At 41.8% G+C, this 21,468-nt stretch overlaps 2 protein-coding genes across 2 annotated transcripts in view; both read right to left on the bottom strand.

Moving 5' to 3' along the window:
* Window positions 1-21,468, bottom strand: part of LOC309563073 (complement C1r-A subcomponent-like) — a 250,760-nt gene that overhangs the window by 202,299 nt on the left and 26,993 nt on the right. The window contains exon 4 of the mRNA XM_082267376.1: window positions 19,705-19,821. Coding sequence (XP_082123502.1) covers window positions 19,705-19,821 — 117 coding nt within the window. The remainder of the gene's footprint in view (window positions 1-19,704; window positions 19,822-21,468) is intronic.
* On the bottom strand, window positions 5,645-19,686 carry LOC309563263 (complement C1r-A subcomponent-like; the record flags this gene model as incomplete). Its single annotated transcript, XM_082267669.1, has 4 exons — window positions 5,645-6,750; window positions 16,464-16,544; window positions 17,609-17,744; window positions 19,654-19,686. 4 exons carry the CDS (start codon window positions 19,684-19,686, stop codon window positions 5,951-5,953), a joined length of 1,050 nt encoding a protein of 349 aa, XP_082123795.1. The 3' UTR covers window positions 5,645-5,950.

Here is a 21,468-nt window from a genome sequence, read left to right as displayed (position 1 = left end):
CCCAGCAATAGTAACTGTGAGGGATTGGTTACGGTGTGCAGGCACCACCAACAGCAAAGGCCCATTTTTTGACACCTGTGTAGTACATGCAATTTCAAGTTTGTATGGAATTCTTACCAGCAGGTCCCGTTCCTGCATCCAGCAAGAGTAACTGCGAGGGCTTGGTTACGGTGTTCAGGCACCACCTACAGCAAAGGCCCAATTTTTCGCACCTGTATGGCACATGCAATTTCAAATTGGTATGGAATTCTTACCAGCAGGTCCTGTTCCTGCACCCAGCGAGAGTAACTCTGAGGGCTTGGTTAGGGTGTTCAGGCACCACCAACAGCAAAGGCCCAATTTTTGGCACCTATATGACAAGTACATGCAATTTGAAATTTGTATGGATTTTTTAGCAGCAGGGCCCGGCATCCAGCAAGAGTAACTTTGAGGGGTTACGGTGTTCAGGCACCACCAACAACCAAGGCCCAATTTTTCTGCACCCATATGACAAGAACATGTGATTTGAAATTTGTATGTATATTTGTATATGACTTTTTGTGCTTTGGAAATGTCAGTATTGCTGCAGCAGGCTACATACATCGTAGAGATGCACTACTTTACAGGCCCATTCAGGGGACCCCCCCCCAGGCACGATATTTGAAGGAATTTTTCATTTTTATAGTTTCACTTTAAGTCTCATTAAAATCAGTAAGTCAGTGCTCCTTTAAAAATGATCATTTTTAAAAAACTTTTTTTTCATTGCTACATGTTCCCCAGGTCAGTACCCGGACCCTCATACACTATTTTGTGGCAATAACTTGCATTTAAGCCTTCAAAATGAGGCCGTTTGATTTTTGAGATTCGAGTCCCATAGACTTCAATGGGGTTTGTTTATTCGAACAAACTTTTCCTCTGTTTGAGGTGTTTTCCTGTGCGAACCGACCCGGGTGGGGGGGGGGGGGAGGGTTTTCGGCTCATCACTAGTGATAGCTTCTCATGAGCTCACGAAATAGGGAAACAAAATTTGGCAGATTTGACACGTGACCTCTCTCAGCCTACAGATGTTCAAAACTCAATATTTAAAAAAAATTGCATGGACAACATTGTTACACCATGCACCGAGACTTGCTAGAAGTCAAGATTGTTTTTGGAAAAATAAACTTCTATTAAGTTAATTTATTTTAAGAATACATCACAACTGCCCCATTTTACAATGGACTGAAATCAGCCTAAAGGGAATCTACACATACAATTGTATAATTACCCCAAGATTGGAAAATAGACCAATCATACTGCAGTTAGAATGATCTAAATTCAAATCTTGATGCTATAAGAATAATAATGATTCAGTCAGATGTATATGGCAAATAAATTGCCTATAGAAAATATAGAAATGTATACTTTACCAAAAACGTCTATGTCTGTTGCCTGGGATGTCACTATTGAGTAGTTTGCCTCAGCTTCAAATTTCTCCCATCAGTGTGTCAGAACCTCATCCGACCATCTTACTTCCTTCCTGATCTTTTCAATTCTTCCTGTCTCTCACTTACACTAAACATTTATCCTATGGGAATGTGGGCGTGGATTTTGTTTTGCCAGTATAGGATTTTAAAACCACCGCAATTAACATTCCTTGTAAGTGAGCAATTTAACCACTTTACCGCTGCTCACTAAAGCTCTACTGCGGCAAAGTGGTTCGTTATCTTCTGGCGACGTAGACCTACGTCGCCAGACACTCCCCCTTCTCGGCGGCGCGTGTGCGCCGCCGGAGGCTCGCTCCCACTGTATTCAGTCACAGCGGGAGTCGGGCCAGGGGAGGAGCAGCAGCGATCACCGCTGCTCTTCCCCGATCGTCGGGGAATCGAGTCTGGAGATCCGCCCGATTGTGTGAACAAAGCGGGCGGATCTCCTAAATGACAGGCAGTGTCAGATTGCAGGGTTCAGCATAGCTGAACCTGCGATCTGTCCTTGTGTCACATAGTCACCTCCCCCCACACATGTCAGTAAGCACCAGGCATACATTAACCCCTCCCTCTCCAATAAAATTAACCCCTTCCCTGCCAGTGTCATTTTTAAAGTAACAGTGCATATTTATAGCACTGATTACTGTAGCAATGTCACTGGTAACCCCAAAAATGTCAGTCAAGGGTCCTATCTGTCCGCCGCAATGTCGCAGTCCCACAAAAAAAAATCGCAGATCGCCGCCATTACTCGTTAAAAAAAAAAAAAAACACCAAAAACGACAGAAATCTTTCCCTTAGTTAGTAAACGCAATAACTTTTGCGCAAACCAATCAAAATATGCTTATTTTGATTTTTTTACCAAAAATATGTAGCAGAAAACTTGTCCAAAAATGATAAAAAATTTTGATTTTTAAATTTTTTTTGGGGGGGGGGGGAATTTCATATAAAAAAATGTGAAAATATTGTTATTTTTTCAAAATTGTCGCTCTTTTTTTGTTTATAGCGCAAAAAGTAAAAATTGCGCAGGTGATCAAATACCACCAAAAGAAAGCTCTGTTTGTGAGAAAAAAAAGGACGTAAATTTCGTTTGGGTACGGCATTGCATGACCACGCAATTGTCAGTTAAAGTCGCACAGCGCCGAATCGCAAAAAGTGGCCTGGACGTAAGACAGCAAAATCCTCCGGTGGTAAAGTGGTTAAAGTGGAATCTCTGTATACCAATACGTTCTTTACAAAAAAAAACAATGGTATACATATCACCCTATTCTATATATTTGAAGCTTATACCTATTATATCCATAATAATACACATATAATTCAAGGAGTACCTCCCCTCCAATATAAAATGAATATCAGTTGAATATTATAAAAGTAATATATATATATAAAACATTCCTAGAACTTATTCAATTAAGTAGGCCTATGTATATGCTTCATATAAAACAACGACATAATAATATTGTTGCTAATACAATTACTACAAATAATAATAATGTTTCCTCAAGCATATTTTTAAATGAGCCCTAAAAAAAAATGAAACATTCTGATCTCTTGTTCATTGTTGAAATCCAGACAAGAATGACATCACTCTCATTATAACCCGGCCTGGCACCATGGCTAGTCCTTATCTTGGGGGTGTTGTCCGGGCCTCTTTAATTTATTGCTTGAGAAGGTCTTTGCTGAGACTCTTTTCTGTAAGAATCTTTACCCAAGGACAATGAACTTACATTCACCTCATGACAAAATAGCTGCCAGGATGCCCAATATAACAATATGTATAATATAATATGTATGGGCCTTATATGATTCCTTTTAACCCCAATAGTTCTGACAGGGTCATGGTTGAGTTCCTGCACCTATTTTCTGAGAAAAAAAATCCCTGCTCATAGGTAGAAAAACGTTGATGTTGTAACCACATGGAAAGACGTCTACACCATGACAGGATACAGTGGAATGATTCCAGAGAGAAGGAAGGGGAGGTAGAGAAGTACGGTGAGAGGAAGAGTTCAGCTTAGACAGCAGAACAAAGCTTAAAGACACAGAGCAATGATAAACCAAATAGTGTAACACAACACAGTCCGATCGACTGCAGGCAAAGTTTAATCAGGAGCCTGGCTTACACGGTCACTCTTACATTTAGCAGATACTTCCCAGATACTGTAGGTTTAGTTTTTGCTTTATTGTCCAGAACCAGCAAGAGAAAAACATTGTTCAAAACAGGACTTATTGCCTGGCTCAATCCCAACATTTAATTCAACTTTATTAATTTCTTCCATATAGTACATCCGAGTAAAAGATACAAATCTAGATTATTAGTTTTACATCTCGTGCAGTTATAACTGAATTTTGCAAAGCGTGTTCTACTGGTTTCCCCCTCCGAAATACATACAAGTCCAGCCTTTTCTTTGGTTTTGAATAGAGTGTGGAAGGGTTAGAATCTCCATGAGGTCCCCAATGGAGAAACGTCCCACCACTCTGTGTTTTGGGTATTATCAGTACTTCGAAGTGAAGGTGAATCTTCTGAGCGGGGATACGGATAGCATTCTTGACCTGGACAAATTTTTTGTTATTTGGAAATTTGAATTATTCAGAATTTCCGAATGACAATGGTAATGAATTTAAACTAATTTGAAATAACGAAACTAAATTCAAATTCAAATCATTTTTGGATAGAATTTGAATCCTTTTCAAATATAATTCAAATTAATTTAAATGAATCTGAAATAACGAAACTAAATTCAAATTCGAATCGTTTTTTGATAGAATTTGAATCCTTTTCAAATAGAATATGAATTGTTTTTGATAGAATTGGAATAGCTTTCGAATAGAATTCAAATTTCCAAAGTGAACAAAAATAGATTAGAAAACAAAGGAATAGAATAGAAAAGGATATAATAAAATAGAAAAGAACAGAATAAAAAATAAAAGAACAGAAAAAATAGAATAGAAAATAAAGGAATAGAAAATAAAAGAATAGAATAAAAAAGAATAGAATAAAACAGAAGAAAAAAGAGAAACATATAGAATAAAATAGATACAATTGTGTTTTAAGTAGTCCAAATAGAATAAAATAGAATAGAAAACAAAGGAATAGAATAGAAAAGAATAAAATAGAAAAGAACAGAATAAAAAAATAAAAGAATAGAATTGAGTAAAACTGAACAGAATACAAAATAAACGAATAGAAAAAATAGAATAGAAAGTAAAGGAATAAAATAGAAAATAAAAGAATAGAAGAGAAAAATACAGAACAAAATAAAATAGAAAATAAAAGAACAGAATAAAATAGAATAGAAAATAAAAGAAGAATAAAATAGAATAAAAAAAAGAAAAGAATAGAATAAAACAGAATAAATAAAAGAAAAGCATAGAATAAAACAGAATAAAAAAAAGAAAAGCATAGAATAAAATAAATAAAATTGTATTTTAAGTAGAGTAAATTCAAATTACAATAGAATAGAAAAGAATAGAATAGAAAACAACAACAGAATAGAATAGAATAGAATATAACCTTCTTTCGAAATTTTTAATTTCAAATAGAATAAATTGGAATTTGAAAAGAATAGAAAATAACAGAATGGAAAAGAATTTAATAGAAAAAAAATTGAATAGAAAAAAAAACAATAGAATAGAATAAAACAGAATATAACTTCTTCTGAAATTCGAATTTCAAATTGAATATATTTGAATTTGAAAAGAACAGAATGGAATATAATTTAATAGGAAAAAAACAAAAGAATAGAAAAGAATAGAATAGAAAGAATATAACCATTTTCCAAAATTTGATTAGAATAGAAAATAATAGATTAGAATAGAAACGAAAATAAAAGAATAGAAAAGAATTTAAAACAACAATAGAATAAAATAAACTAGTAAGGATATAACAACTTCTAAAATTTTAATTTCAAATAGAATAGAATAGGAAATAAAAGAATAGAAAAAACAATAGAATGGAATAGAAAGAATATAACCCTTTTCTAAAATTTTAATTTGAAATATAGTAAATTCAATTTCGAATTGATTCAAATTCTCCAAATTTGGTCAAATTGAGTTCAATTTAACCGAATTCGGAAAGTTTGAATCTATTCGAATTTGAATAAACAAAACGAATTCCGAAAACAAATTAAACAAATTTATGTAAATAATGAATCGAAACGAAACAAATTTTTTCGTTCTGCCCATGTCTACCCTGAACAAGGGTTATTGGTGGAGGTAACTCTACCACTAACTCCTGTTAAGGGCAAAATGCGTCCATCTCCTAAATCTTCTTGTTGATTTTAGATGAAGGCTGGTTCCTGTATTGTTTGCAAGCCTGGAGTGGTTTCCCCCAGCAAAGTGCCGACATTGAAGGTTTTGGGTAATTTCCTCTCATTTCCTGTTGAATCCCCAGGACAGGAAGTAAGAGGAGATCTCCCCAAGAAGACACAGGCAGCAAAAAAGAAAATATTAACTTTATAAAGCATTCAACCCTTCTCTCTCGTATTAATGTTGGGTTTCCATACACTTTAACTGTTCAGATGGCCTCTTATCCAATCAATGTAGTTGCTGACTTTGGTGTAATAGCCATAGCCAGTACCACAACCAATACCCCAAGACACAATACCGGTGGCCACCCACTTGTCCTCGTTTCGAGAGGCATATGGCCCCCCATTGTCTGTTTGGCATGAGTCTTGCTGACGTTTCTCAGCCTCTGGAAAACCAGCGCAGAACATGTTCTCTGTGAATTTCTCCCCTTTGATTCTACTTTGTGAAGACAGCGTGCTTTGTTTCTTGGTTAGCTGTTGCTGGCATTTGTCCCTCTGAACCGTGGGCAAAGCCACGTATTTCAGAAGATTGGAAATTCTGTTCCTCTCCGTCATTCCAAATCCACTTACATACCCCACAGTGCCGGCTTCATACAAGGACTCATCACCGTCTTCGGGAAGGCAGATGGGAGAGGTGTTCTGGTCCATGGTGACGGGATCTTGCAGGCGAATCAGAGCGATGTCGTGGTCATGGTAGCCGGGGACATAACTTGGATGCACATGAACTTCCCGAACTGCTAAGTTACTTCGTTTTATTAGCTTCTCTACATCTGTGTCACCGATGAAAACATGCAGGTTATTGGCGTCATCTACATTTTCTTCATTTTCCTTTTCCCTTATCACGTGGGCAGCCGTCATCACCCAATGTTCTCCTATCAGAATGCCACCACCACGCCCAGATGTAATCAGTAAAACTTGCCAAGGGAAGTTCCCCACTTCTGCCTCTGCACCATTGATGATGCGGCTATGTCCGGTGACGGGATTCGAAGGCTTTCCGCACACTGTGGGCAAAAGAGCTCACAATTAACCACCTGACATCAAGAACATTTTACAACAATGGTTGGTAGCAATCCGAAGATATGCTAGACTGCAATTTGTAATATCCATCCACATTTAACTCCGTCCATTGGGGTCACTTCAGTGTATTTGTCAATATCTTAGGGTTTGTCAGTGTTAAAGTGTACCTACACTACGCCTGCCTCTACACACACATGAACTTTAATGGAATCTCAGTCTTAGTCTGTAGAGTTCAATATTGAGTTGGCCCACCCCTTGCACCCAACAGTAAATCAAACCACAGAAATATAGAAAGGAGTGTCAAATCAAAGCCAGATTAAGGAGTCCAAGATTAGTGGTCAAAAAAACATAAAACAGCCAACACGTTTTGGGGGCAACACCACTCTCCTGTCATTAGGGCTCAATACTGGATACATTTGGGTGGACTCATAGAAAACTGTGACTTCACCGAACCACCCTATATTACCAAAAGTATTGGGACGCCTGCCTTTTCACTCACATGAACTTTAATGGCATCCCAGTCTTAGCCCGTAGAGTTTAATATTGAGTTGGCCCACCCCTTGCACCCAACAGTAGCTCAAACCATAAAAATACAGAAAGGAGTGTCAATTCCAAACCAGATTAAGGAGTCCAAGATTGTTGGTCAAAAAGACATAAAACAGCCATGGGACGCCTGCCTTTACACACACATGAACTTTAATGGCATCCCAGTCTTAGTCCGTAGAGTTCAATATTGAGTTGGCCCACCCTTTGCAGGTTAACAACTTCAACTATTCTGGGAAAGAAAGAGGGGGGTTAGACCTGGCGCACAACTGGGGAAATGAGTGTCCAAAAACTTCCACAAGCTCCAATACGGACATATGCTACTTAAATGACACAGTAGCCTAAAGATATTAAATTGGATTAGAAGAGTCCATAAAAAGTCCATGTACATACGACTCCATATGCTACACTCCGCAGGCTGCTCTGTAAACAAGTAGAAGAGACTTGTGGCGAACTGTAGGAGGAAAAACAGGCGCCACACTAAGTGCAGTATATCTGGATAAACGTTTAATAAACCAAATAGAAAGGTACTCACAAACGATGATATAAAAACAGCATATCAGTGGTAAAGGAAATGGTAATCCCAGTGTCCAAATTCAGGATGGCACAAGCGGTCTCAAAGCATCGGGCTGTAGCGAGTGGAGGATCGATACTTCCCGTCTACTGGGGACACAGCGCTGGCCGCTCTGACGTCACTTCCGGGATACGTACGATCCTCCACTCGCTACAGCCCGATGCTTTGAGACCGCTTGTGCCATCCTGAATTTGGACACTGGGATTACCATTCCTTTACCACTGATATGCTGTTTTTATATCATCGTTTGTGAGTACCTTTCTATTTGGTTTATTAAACGTTTATCCAGATATACTGCACTTAGTGTGGCGCCTGTTTTTCCTCCAACTATTCTGGGAAGGCTGTCCACAAGGTTTAAGGGTGTGTCTATGGGCAGTGATGGTGAACCTTGGCACCCCAGATGTTTTGGAACTACATTACCCATGATGCTCAACTACACTGCAGAATTCATGAGCATCATGGGAAATGTAGTTCCAATACATCTGGGGTGCCAAGGTTTACCATCACTGGTCTATGGGAATGTTTGACCATTCTTCCAGAAGTGCATTCGTGAGGTCAGGCACTGATGTTGGACAAGAAGGCCTAGCTCGCAGTCTCCACTCGAATTCATCCAAAAGGTGAGGACTCTGTGCAGGCCAGTCAAGTTCCTCCACCCCAAACTCGCTCATCCATGTCTTTATGGACCTTGCTTTGTGCACTGGTCCAAATCATTTAGTGGAGGGGGGATTATGGTGTGGGGTTGTTTTTCAGGGGTTGAGCTTAGTTCCAGTTAAGGGAACTCTTAAGGCGTCAGCCTGCCAAGACATTTTGGACAATTTCATGCTCCCAACTTTGTGGGAACAGTTTGGGGATGGCCCCTTCCTGTTCCAACATGACTGAGCACAAAGCAAGGTCCATAAAGACATGGATGAGCGAGTTTGGTGTGGAGGAACTTGACTGGCCTGCACAGAGTCCTAACCTTAACCTCATAGAACACCTTTGGGATGAATTAGAGCAGAGACTTCTCGTCAAACATCAGTGCCTGACCTCACGAATGAGCTTCTGGAAGAATGGTCAAACATTCCCATAGACACTCCTAAACCTTGTGGACAGCCTTCCCAGAAGAGTTGAAGCTGTTATAGCTACAAAGGGTGGGCCAACTCAATATTTAACCCTACCGACTAAAGCCCCATACACAGGATAAGAAATTCGGAAGGGAAATTTCGTCCGCCGACCGATCTGCCGATTTTCGGATTTTTAGTACGGTGCTTTCGACAGCCGACTCCGACTTTTTGGCTGACAAAATTCTGGTGTGCAGGCATTAAAATTTTTGTCCTCTGTCAACACACGTCCGATTTTCGTCTCATTAGTACAGATTTTGACGGGGAAAAATCTTATGAGCAAAACTAGGCATGCTTAGAGATGAAAGAACACATAGAAAGCAATCCAACACATGACATCACTTCTGAAGTAGAATTCTGTCGTACGGGAAAATTTGTGTGCAGTCTAGAGCACATTCCAACCAACGGACACCACTCTGGACAAAAGACGGACGACCGGTCGGCAGAAATTCGTAGCGTGTGTACGAGGCTTTAGACTGGGATGCCAATAAAGTTGATGTGTGTGTAAAGGCAGGCGTCCCAATACTTTTGGTAATATGGTGTATACCCAAAAACAAAAATGTCATATATCACAGCCTACCAGTCCTTAGATGTGGTGGCTGTTTCAGGCCTTTATTTCTTTAGTCTTTATACTTTATAAGGCAGCACAGTGGCTTAGTGATTAGCACTCCTGCCTTCCACTAGGGTCCTTGTTCCAAATCCTAATAGGTACCCTGTCTGCATGGAGTTTGCATGTTCCCCTTGTGCTTGTGTGGGTTTCTCTCCTAAGACATGCTGATAGGTTCATTGAATCCTGTCTAAATTGACCTGTGTATGTACAGTGAATCCGGAAAGTATTCACAGCGCTTCACTTTTTCCACGTTTTGTTATGTTACAGCCTTATTCCAAAACGGATTACATTCATTATTTTCCTCAAACATCTACAAACAATCCCCCATAATGACAACATGAAAAACGTTTTTTTGAAATCTTTGAAAATGTATTAAAAATAAAAAAGTAAAAAATCTCATGTACATAAGTATCAAAATTTAGCTCAGGTGCACCCTGTTTCCACTGATCATCCCATCCTTGAGATGTTTCTATAACTTGATTGGAGGCCCCCTGTGGTAAATTCAGTTGATTGGACATGATTTGGAAAGGCACACACCTGTCTATAGAAGGTCCCCCAGGTAACAGTGCATGTCAGCGCACAAACCAAGCCATGAAGTCCAAGGAATTGTCTGCAGACCTCCAAGACAGGATTGTATGGAGGCACAGATTGGGGGAAGGGTACAGAAACATTTCTGCATCATTGAAGGTCCCAATGAGCACAGTGGCCTCCATCATCCGTGAATGGAAGAAGTTTGGAACCACCAGGACTCTTGCTCTTGGGATAGAAGGGCCTTAGTCATGGAGATGACCAAGAACCCAATGGTCACTCTGACAGAGCTCCAGCATTTCTCTATGGAGAGAGGAGAACTTTCCAGAAGAACAATCATCTCTGCAGCCCTCCACCAATCAGGCCTGTATGGAAGAGTGGCCAGACGGAAGCCACTCCTCAGTAAAAGGCACATAGAAGCCCAGCTGGAGTTAACCAAAAGGCACCTGAAGGACTCTCAGACCATGAGCAACAAAATTCTCTGCTCTGATGAAACAAAGATTGAACTCTTTGTCCTGAATGGCAAGCGTCATGTCTGGAGGAAACCAGGCACCGCTCATCACCTGGCCAATACCATCCCTACAGTGAAGCATGGTGGTGGCAGCATCATGCTGTGGAGATGTTTTTCAGTTGCAGAGACTGGAAGACTAGTCAGGATTGAGGGAAAGATGAATGCAGCAATGTACAGAGACATCCTTGACAAAAACCTGCTCCAGAGCCCTCTGGACCTCACGCTGGGGTGAAGGGTTATCTTCTAACAGGACAATGACCCTAAGCACACAGCCAATATAACAAAGGAGTGGCTATGGGACAACTCTGTGAATGTCCTTGAGTGGCCCAGCCAGAGCCCAGACTTGAACCCGATTGAACATCTCTGGAGAGATCTGAAAATGGCTGTGCACCAACCCTCCCCCATCCAACCTGATGGAGCTTGAGAGGTCCTGCAAAGAAGAATGGGAGAAACTGCCCAAAAATAGGAGTGCCAAGCTTGTAGCATCATACTCAAAAATACTTGAGGCTGGAATTGGTGCCAAAGGAGCTTCACCAAAGTATTGAGCAAAGGGTGTGAATACTTATGTACATGGGATTTTTATTGTTTTTTATTTTGAATAAATTTGCAAAGATTTCAAACAAACTTCTTTCACGTTGTCATTATGGGGGATTGTTTGTAGAATTTTGAGGAAAATAATGAATTTAATCCGTTTTGGAATAAAGCTGTAACATACCAAAATGTAGAAAAAGTAAAGCGCTGTGAATACTTTCTGGCGCTGTGACTGTATGTAAGTTAGGAACTTAGCTCTTTGAGGATAGGAACCATTGTAAATTTACTGATCATCTGCAGGGCGTCCGTCCTTTCCCTACCATCTTCTGGCTGGCCACCAAGAGAAGCCTGCAGGATGGAGATGACCTGCCGACATTTATTATGTGATGGGCGATCTTTCCCACTGATATCTTGTGAGTCTTTTTAAACTTGTGTTAATAAATCTTACTTTTAAATACTGCACTTAGGTGGTATATCCCCTCCCCCACACACCTTCCTTTATTCTGGTAGGATTAAAGGAAGTAGAAGTAAACAGAAAAAGAAAAAAAAAAGAAGGAAGAAGAAGGAGAAAGAAGAAGAAGGAAGAAAAAAAGGATGAAGAATAAAAATAAAAAAAATAAAAAACAGGAAGGATGGAGAAGAAAGGGGAAGAAGGAGAAAGAAAAAAGAAGAAAGAAGAAAAAGATAAAAGAAGAAGGAAGAGGAAGGAAGAAAAAAAAGAAAAAAAAAAAGAAGGATAGCGAAGAAAGAAAAAAAGAGAAGTAGGAGAAGGAAGAAGAAAGAGAAAAAAAGAAGAAAGGGAGGATGGAGAAGAAAGGGGAAAAAGAAGGAAGAACAAGAGAAAAGAAGACAAAGCAGAAGAAGGAAGAAGAAAGAAGAATAAATAAAAAGAAGGAAGAAGAAGAAAAAAGAGGAAAGAAGAAAAAAAGATGTAGCCAGGTGGAAACATGGCGTTATAGTAGTGAATTGCGATTTAGGTCTGGACCGGTTGCTACTTTAAGAACTATGGAAAGAAGATGGTTTCTCCCAAGGAGCGGTGAACTGGATTATGGGGGATGTTGTTTGAAAGAAGGCAGGGACCATGCATTGAAGGATTGACTGGACCACACTCCCAGGGAGCCTTGAGGGATCCACGGAGGATCATGGAAGAGGAGATAAATTGGGGACGGGGTCGGATATGCGCTCTCTTGCTTCGGGGAACTCGTGGAGTGCGGGTGTGCGGAGAAGAGCAGCAGAATGGACTGACCAGGAGAGAAGCCGGAGGACAAGGCCTAGATTGCAGAGAGAGCGCATCCTGAGAGAGAAGGACTGCGGAAGTCATGGTGAGGTGACCGGTCAAGTGCGGGGATTGAAAGGATAGAGAGCGGTGCAGAGAGAGAGAGAGGTCAACATTCTGAGAGTGCTGAGATTACCTGTGACGCAGCATAAGAGAGAGAGAGAGCCCTGTGAAAGGCTGAGAAGATCACTGCTGGACACTGCCGCTACAGTAAAGTACCTGGCTATCTGTGGAGAATAGCAAGTATACCTATAACTGTACACAGCATACATTTACATTAGGATCTGGATACTGCCTACACCCCTTTTCTGGATTACAAATATCACTTAAATAAGTGATTAGAGCTCCAACTGCCGGTGAAGAACCGCAAGGCCTTGCTAGCGCAGTGACTATATTTGGTTAATCCTAAAGGGGGCCCCCAGTTTTAGAGTGTTTATGCCAGTTAGTTAGACTGAATCTGCAGACAGACAGGAAGAACGGTTCATTACTGAAGATCCTAAGTCTAAGTTTGTTCATTGGTGAATAATATTAATATATAAATAACTGCACAGCATGAAGCAGATATCCTACAGAATGACCTGGACAAAATTACAGAGTGGGCAAGGACATGGCAAATGAGGTTTAATGTGGAGAAGTGTAAGGTTTTGCACTTGGGGACTAAAAACATAAAAGCACAATACACGTTAGGAGGGGAACCCTTGGGGGAATCAAAAATGGAGAAGGATCTGGGAGTCTTGGTTGATGATAGATTAGGCAACAGCATGCAATGTCAAGCGGCAGCTGCCAAAGCCAGCAGAATATTAGCATGCATAAAGAAAGGGATGTATTCCAGAGATAAGACTATAATCCTTCCACTTTATAAAACTCTGGTCCGACCGCATCTGGAGTATTCTGTCCAGTTCTGGTCGCCAGTCCTCAGGAGGGATGTGTTGGAGCTGGAGAGAGTCCAGAGAAGGGCAACTAAACTAATTAGGGGATTGGAGGACCTTGACTATGAAGAGCGTCTACAATCGCTTGATTTATTCTCCCTGGAGAAGAGACGTCTGAGGGGGGACATGATAGCAATTTATAAATATCTTAATGGGGATCCCAGCTTAGAAAAAAAGCTGTTCATTCGAAGGGATTGCATGAGGACTCGAGGGCATACAATGCGATTAGAGGAGAAGCGTTTTAACCACAGGCAACGTGGGGGGTTCTTTACTGTTAGGGCTACAAGATTGTGGAATTCTCTACCACAAGAGGTGGTTTCTGCGGGTAGTATGGTGGCTTTCAAAAGACTCTTAGACTTACATCTCAAGGATCAGAACATTCAGGGGTATGTGAGATGAGTACAGCCACACACACCTACACAGGTTGAACTGGATGGACTATTGTCTTTATTCAACCTCACCTACTATGTAACTATGTAACTATGTAATATCATAGCATATTGCAGTTACTCTCACTTACTATATTCCAATCTATATATATCTATATATCACTACTCGTTTAATCCAATTTGGTATTTGTCTCCCAGATCCCATATGGGTCATTGGGATTTGTAAGACTAATATCCTGTTTCATTGTTGTATATCCTGGTGTGGTATTATTGTACCTGTTCTAGTAAACAGTTACACGAATATTCAAGTGTCAAGAGTATTACTGCTTAAACATGTCTGAACCTGTAGTGCCCAGCGCGTCGGAGGTTTCTCAGGGTCCAGGGAGTGCAGAGGAGGTGCTATTACCCAGCAGTGCCCAAGGGGGTAGTGCTACAAAAACATAAGGAGGGATATAATAACCATGTATGAATACATAAGGGGGATATGATCTCCATGTATAAATACATAAGGGGGATATGATCACCATGTATAAATACATGAGGGGGGATATAATCTCCATGTATAAATATATAAGGGGGGATATGATCACCATGTATTAATACATAAGGGGGGATATGATCTCCATGTATAAATACATAAGGGGGGATATGATCACCATGTATAAATACATAAGGGGGGATATAATCTCCATGTATAAATATATAAGGGGGGATATGATCACCATGTATTAATACATAAGGGGGGATATGATCACCATGTATAAATACATAAGGGGGGATATAATCTCCATGTATAAATATATAAGGGGGGATATGATCACCATGTATTAATACATAAGGGGGGATATGATCACCATGTATTAATACATAAGGGGGGATATGATCACCATGTATAAATACATAAGGGGGATATGATCTCCATGTATAAATACATAAGGGGGGATATGATCACCATGTATAAATACATAAGGGGGGATATGATCTCCATGTATAAATACATAAGGGGGGGATATGATCTCCATGTATAAATACATAAGGGGGATATGATCTCCATGTATAAATACATAAGGGGGGATATGATCACCATGTATAAATACATAAGGGGGGATATGATCTCCATGTATAAATACATAAGGGGGGATATGATCACCATGTATTAATACATAAGGGGGGATATGATCTCCATGTATAAATATATAAGGGGGGATATGATCACCATGTATAAATACATAAGGGGGATATGATCTCCATGTATAAATATATAAGGGGGGATATGATCACCATGTATAAATACATAAGGGGTCCATATAGTGAAGTTGGTGTTGAGTTATTCACTTTAAGGTCATCACAGAGGACAAGGGGGCGCTCTTTACATCTGAAGGAAAGGAGATTTCATCTCCAAATTCAGAAAGGTTTCTTCACAGTAAGAGCTGTGAAAATGTGGAATAGACTCCCTCCAGAGTTGGTTCTGGCCAGCTCAGTAGATTGCTTTAAAAAAGTCCTGGATTCTTTCCTAGGTGTACACAATATAACTGGGTACTAATATTTATAGGTAAAGTTGATCCAGGGAATATTTGATTGCATCTCGGGGGATCAGGAAGGAATATTTTCCCCTGCTGTAGCAAATTGGATCATGCTTTGCTGGGGGGGGTTTGCCTTCCGCTGGATCAACTGTGGATATAGGATTGTGTATATGGGATTGTATGGTTGGGGTGGGTATAGGATTGTGTATATGGGATTGTATGGTTGGGGTGGGTATAGGATTGTGTATATGGGATTGTATGGTTGGGGTGGGTATAGGATTGTGTATAGGGGATTGTATGGTTGGGGTGGGTATAGGATTGTGTATATGGGATTGTATGGTTGGGGCGGGTATAGGATTGTGTATATGGGATTGCATGGTTGGGGTGGGTATAGGATTGTGTATATGGGATTGTATGGTTGGGGTGGGTATAGGATTGAGTATATGGGATTGTATGGTTGGGGTGGGTATAGGATTGTGTATATGGGATTGTATGGTTGGGGTGGGTATAAGATTGTGTATAGGGGATTGTATGGTTGGGGAGGGTATAGGATTGTGTATATGGGATTGTATGGTTGGGGTGGGTATAGGATTGTGTATAGGGGATTGTATGGTTGGGGTGGGTATAGGATTGTGTATAGGGGATTGTATGGTTGGGGAGGGTATAGGATTGTGTATGGGATTGTATGGTTGGGGAGGGTATAGGATTGTGTATATGGAATTGTATGGTTGGGGTGGGTATAGGATTGAGTATATGGGATTGTATGGTTGGGGTGGGTATAGGATTGTGTATATGGGATTGTATGGTTGGGGTGGGTATAGGATTGTGTATAGGGGATTGTATGGTTGGGGTGGGTATAGGATTGTGTATAGGGGATTGTATGGTTGGGGAGGGTATAGGATTGTGTATATGGGATTGTATGTTTTTTTTCCCTTTTGTTGGTTGAACTGGGTGGATTTGTGTCTTTTTTTTCAACCAGACTATCTATGTAACGATGTAAACTGAAAGCTCTATTGGGTTTAAGGTTGCTGATAGGCTGTGCCATATGGGACATTTTTTTAGATTTTACCTTAAGTTAAAACTTAAATTTCAGTGAAAATGGTCAACTTTGCTCATCCCTGCTCAGCAGCAGTGTGCTCATAGGAGTGAAATGTCCCTCTAATTGGTCCCCAAAACACTTTACCTGGAACACAGGTGGGAATACGGACTTCCCCGTTTTCATCCATCCAAACTCCAAACTCGGAACACGTGAAAGTTGCGGAGCCTAAGAAAAGGTTACATTGTTATTAGAAGTAAAATGTAATGGATTATTGCACTTTGCTTTACTGAACAGTCACAGAAATTTGTCTCTATGGGGACAGCAGAACATTTCTGACTCATGGCGTGTCCGTACAAAGTCCACTGTGAAGAAAACCTCGCAATATTCCAGCGAATCCGGGGTCATTCAACTGGGGGTCAGGAGAAAGAACACAAAGGAGTTGATTTGCAAAAAGCAAATAGACTGTGCACTCTGCAAAGTGCAGTGGCTCAGGAGCTTCGTAAATGAGGTAAAGCTTCACTTAGCAAAGAATACCCAATCATGCGTAAGGCAAATTAAAAAAAAACTTAATGTTTGCCACTGCCATGGGTTCAATTATTATCAAAAACTTTGCTGGTTCACCACCAGAAATATGGAATAACCCAAAATGCAGTGCATAGCCTTTGTCTCTATTTAGCTGAGTCTCGAGAGCCAATAATCTGAAGGGATAAATATCACAGCCTCCTTGTTATTGGAAGGTGGGGTGACAGCAGCCATATTTTCAGCGTCTGTTGGAGTTATTGGAGAGAGCTTACAATTGTGTGTACAGAGAGATACTGTGCTACACTTTTCTGTGCTGAACTACATTATGCTACACTTTACTGTGCTACACTATGCTCTAATGTACTATACTGTGCTACACTTTGCTAAGCTGTACTACACTGTGCTACACTTTGCTGTGCTGAGCTACACTGTGCTAAACTATACTACACTTTGCTGTACTGTGCTATACTATACTACACTTTGCTGTGCTACGCTGAGCTCTAATATACTCCACTTTGTGCTATGCTACACTGTGATACTCTTTGCTGCACTTTGCTACATTGTGATAGTCTTTGCTGCGCTGTGCTGCACTGTGATACCCTTTGCTGCGCTGTGCTGCACTGTGCTACACTCAGCAATATAACCCTCAAGAAATAGAAGAAATTGATTACTGGTTTTACTCCCCAGCATCTAAAATCAATGACTTATTCTGAGTCCATACATTCTATATAAAGGCCCTTTGTCAGGATAGACTTCAGTCTGCACACCTCTTTCCGTCACCATTCTGTAGTACGGCTCGGTACAGCTGTAGATGATGGAGGGGAGGGGCATCGTCTTGTCTGGCTCAGTCAGATTGGTGTAACGACCATTCAGCAGATCTTCTGGTGTCTTACAATCCAATAACTAGAAGACATTTGTAATACTGGTAATCATAGGAAGAATAATTATACCCTAATATTTCAGCCCCTGGAACAATAGTACCCCAACACCTGGGGTCCCAGAACAATGACACACTGACATCTGGGGTCCCAGAACAATGACACACTGACATCTGGGGTCCCAATTTAAGGGCATGTTGACTCTTGGATTTCAGAACAAGGACACACTGACACTTGGGGTACCAGGACAAGGACACACTGACACTTGGGGTCCCAGAACAATGTCACACTGACACTTGAGGGTCCCAGAACAATGACACACTGACACTTGAGGTCCCAGAACAATGACACACTGACACTTGAGGTCCCAGAACAATGACACACTGACACTTGGGGGTCCCAGAACAATGACACACTCACACTTGGGATCCCAGAACAATGACACACTGACACTTGGGGGTCCCAGAACAATGACACACTGACCCTTGAGGTCCCAGAACAATGACACACTCACACTTGAGGTCCCAGAACAATGACACACTGACACTTGAGGTCCCAGAACAATGACACACTGACACTTGGGGGTCCCAGAACAATGACACACTCACACTTGGGATCCCAGAACAATGACACACTGCCACTTGGGGGTTCCAGAACAATGACACACTGACACTTGGGGGTCCCAGAACAATGACACACTGACACTAGGGGGTCCCAGAACAATGACACACTGACACTTAGCGGTCCCAGGAAAAGGCCAAACTGACACCTGGGGTCCCAGAACAATGACACACTGAGATTTGGGATCCCAGATCAATGATGCACTGACAGTTGGGGGGTCCCAGGACAATGACACACTGCCAGTTGGGATCCCAGAACAATGACACACTGACACTTGGGATCCCAGAACAATGACACACTGCCACTTGGGATCCCAGAACAATGACACACTGCCACTTGGGGTTCCAGAACAATGACACACTGCCACTTGGGGTCCCAGAACAATGACACACTGACACATGAGGTCCCAGAACAGTGACATACTGACACCTGGGGTCCCAAAACAATGGCACATTGACACTTGGGGTCCCAGAACAATGACACACTGACACTTGGGGGTCCCAGCACAATGATACCCTGACACTTGGGGTCCCAGAACAATGATACAGTGACAATTGGGGTCCCAGAACAATGACACACTGACACTTGGGGTCCCAGAACAATTACATGCTGACTCTTGGGGCACCAAAACAATGACACACTGACACCTGGGATCCCAGAATAATGACGCACTGGCATTTTGAGTACCCCATTGTGAGCCCAAATTAAGGGCACATTGAGTCTTGGATCCCAGAACCATTGTACACTGACACTTGGGGTCCCAAAACAATAACACACTAACACTTGGGTTCCCATAACAAAACAAGTCAAGGTCTTAAAACCATGGCACTAAGGACTTTAGGTATTAATGTGTTTTACTAGGACCTACACTTCTCTTAGCTATTAAGGATGAGCTAAAGTTCAGGCCGAACTGAACCCGTGAGAAATTGTCACATGATAGCAGGTCACCCAATCAACTGTATCCATGGAATTCTCTGTTCTGCATCCACATGTAAGAAGAATGTGGAGATGCTGGTGACATCATTGACTGAATATGACCGCATGGCCAATGACATTGTCCAAATATGACCATGTGGTCTGCTATCATTTGATGGTTCCCCGTGAGTTTGGGTCAAACTGAGATCAGCCTGAACCTTAGTTCATCCCTAATAGCCACCATCCAGCATCACTCCTTCCCTGAATTCTGCATCTCATTGGTTGCTGAGGGGTCATTTTTCCCTTTCCTAGTAAGAACAGATGCATACACAAGGCTCATAGTAAGACAGGGTCACAGAATAATGGCATCCTAAAATGTAGGGTCCCAGAACACTCACACTTGGTTTTCCACTCAAGATAAATCTGAACATCCCCGATATAAGACTTACCTTTGCAGGATCTCTTGTCACTCTGTAGCTCAAACCCCGGGAAGCAGGAGCAGTGGTGGCCCCCTATATAGTTGTGGCAGAAATGCTGGCATGGTGAGGAAGCACACTCATCATTATCTAAGGGGAATAGCAAACAATCTAGGATTAGGAAAATAATGGGCAGATGTGACGATAGAAAGGACATTGAGGATAAGAATATATACCACTATGTGAAATAGTTTTTCTTCAAAGTGAACCTGTGCTTTCTGGTTACATTTTGAGTTTCTAGGAGTGAAAGGGAAGAACCTAGAGGTGCATGGATGGACAATTAGATAACTTCCATAATTAAACAGCGAACCTGAAATGTAGGATCTTAAATTAAAGAACTAGAAAATGTGTTTCTGAGCTTACACTCAGACCCATTGCCACCCTTCTCCTTTCCCTTGCCCCTTACTATTGGTCCCTCAGTGTGGAGGCTTACTGCCCCTTACTATTAGTCCCACAGTATGAGGGCTTCATTCTCCAACCCTTAACATTGGTCCCTTAGAATGAGGTATTCCTGCCTCTGTAACGTCTTCATTCACCATGCCTGGTGCTATTAGTGCCTCAGGGTAGGCTTCCCCCCTGACTCTTAATATTGGCCCTTCAGTTTGAGTGCTTCCTCCCTCTTGACTCCTAATGTTGGCCCCTCAGTATGAGTGCTTCCTCCCTCCTGACTCTTAATATTGGCCCCTTAGTATGAGTGCTTCCTCCCTCCTGACTCTCAATATTGGCCCCTCAGTATGAGTGCTTCCTCCCTCCTGACTCTTAATGTTGGCCCCTCAGTGTGAGTGCTTCCTCCCTCCTGACTCTTAATGTTGGCCCCTCAGTATGAGTGCTTCCTCCCTCCTGACTCCTAATGTTGGCCCCTCAGTATGAGTGCTTCCTCCCTCCTGACTCCTAATATTGGCTCCTCAGTATGAGTGTTTCCTCCCTCCTGACTCTTAATGTTGGCCCCTCAGTATGAGTGCTTCCTCCCTCCTGACTCTTAATGTTGGCCCCTCAGTATGAGTGTTTCCTCCCTCCTGACTCTTAATGTTGGCTCCTCAGTATGAGTGCTTCCTCCCTCCTGACTCTTAATGTTGGCCCCTCAGTATGAGTGCTTCCTCCCTCCTGACTCTTAATGTTGGCCCCTCAGTATGAGTGCTTTCTCCCTCCCGACTCTTAATGTTGGCCCCTCAGTATGAGTGCTTCCTCCCTCCTGACTCCTAATATTGGCCCCTCAGTATGAGTGCTTCCTCCCTCCCGACTCTTAATGTTGGCCCCTCAGTATGAGTGCTTCCTCCCTCCTGACTCCTAATGTTGGCCCCTCAGTATGAGTGCTTCCTCCCTCCTGACTCCTAATATTGGCTCCTCAGTATGAGTGTTTCCTCCCTCCCGACTCTTAATGTTGGCCCCTCAGTATGAGTGCTTCCTCCCTCCTGACTCCTAATGTTGGCCCCTCAGTATGAGTGCTTCCTCCCTCCTGACTCCTAATATTGGCTCCTCAGTATGAGTGTTTCCTCCCTCCTGACTCTTAATGTTGGCCCCTTAGTATGAGTGCCTCCTCCCTCCTGACTCTTAATATTTCCCCCTCAGTATGAGTGCTTCCTCCCTCCTGACTCTTAATATTGGCCCCTCAGTGTGAGGGCTTCTTTCCCCCTGATTCTTATTATTTGTCCCCTGCTATGATGGCTTCCTGTCCTGGCCTCTGTCTGTTGGTACCTAAGTGGGAGGACCTCCTCTCCTCTGCCCTATACTATTGGT

Source organism: Pelophylax lessonae (assembly GCF_965119305.1).
Source record: "Pelophylax lessonae genome assembly, chromosome: 9".
Taxonomy (NCBI): Eukaryota; Metazoa; Chordata; class Amphibia; order Anura; family Ranidae; genus Pelophylax; species Pelophylax lessonae.
The sequence above is the reverse complement of the archived record's forward strand: the minus strand, read 5'-3'. Positions and strand labels throughout refer to the sequence as shown.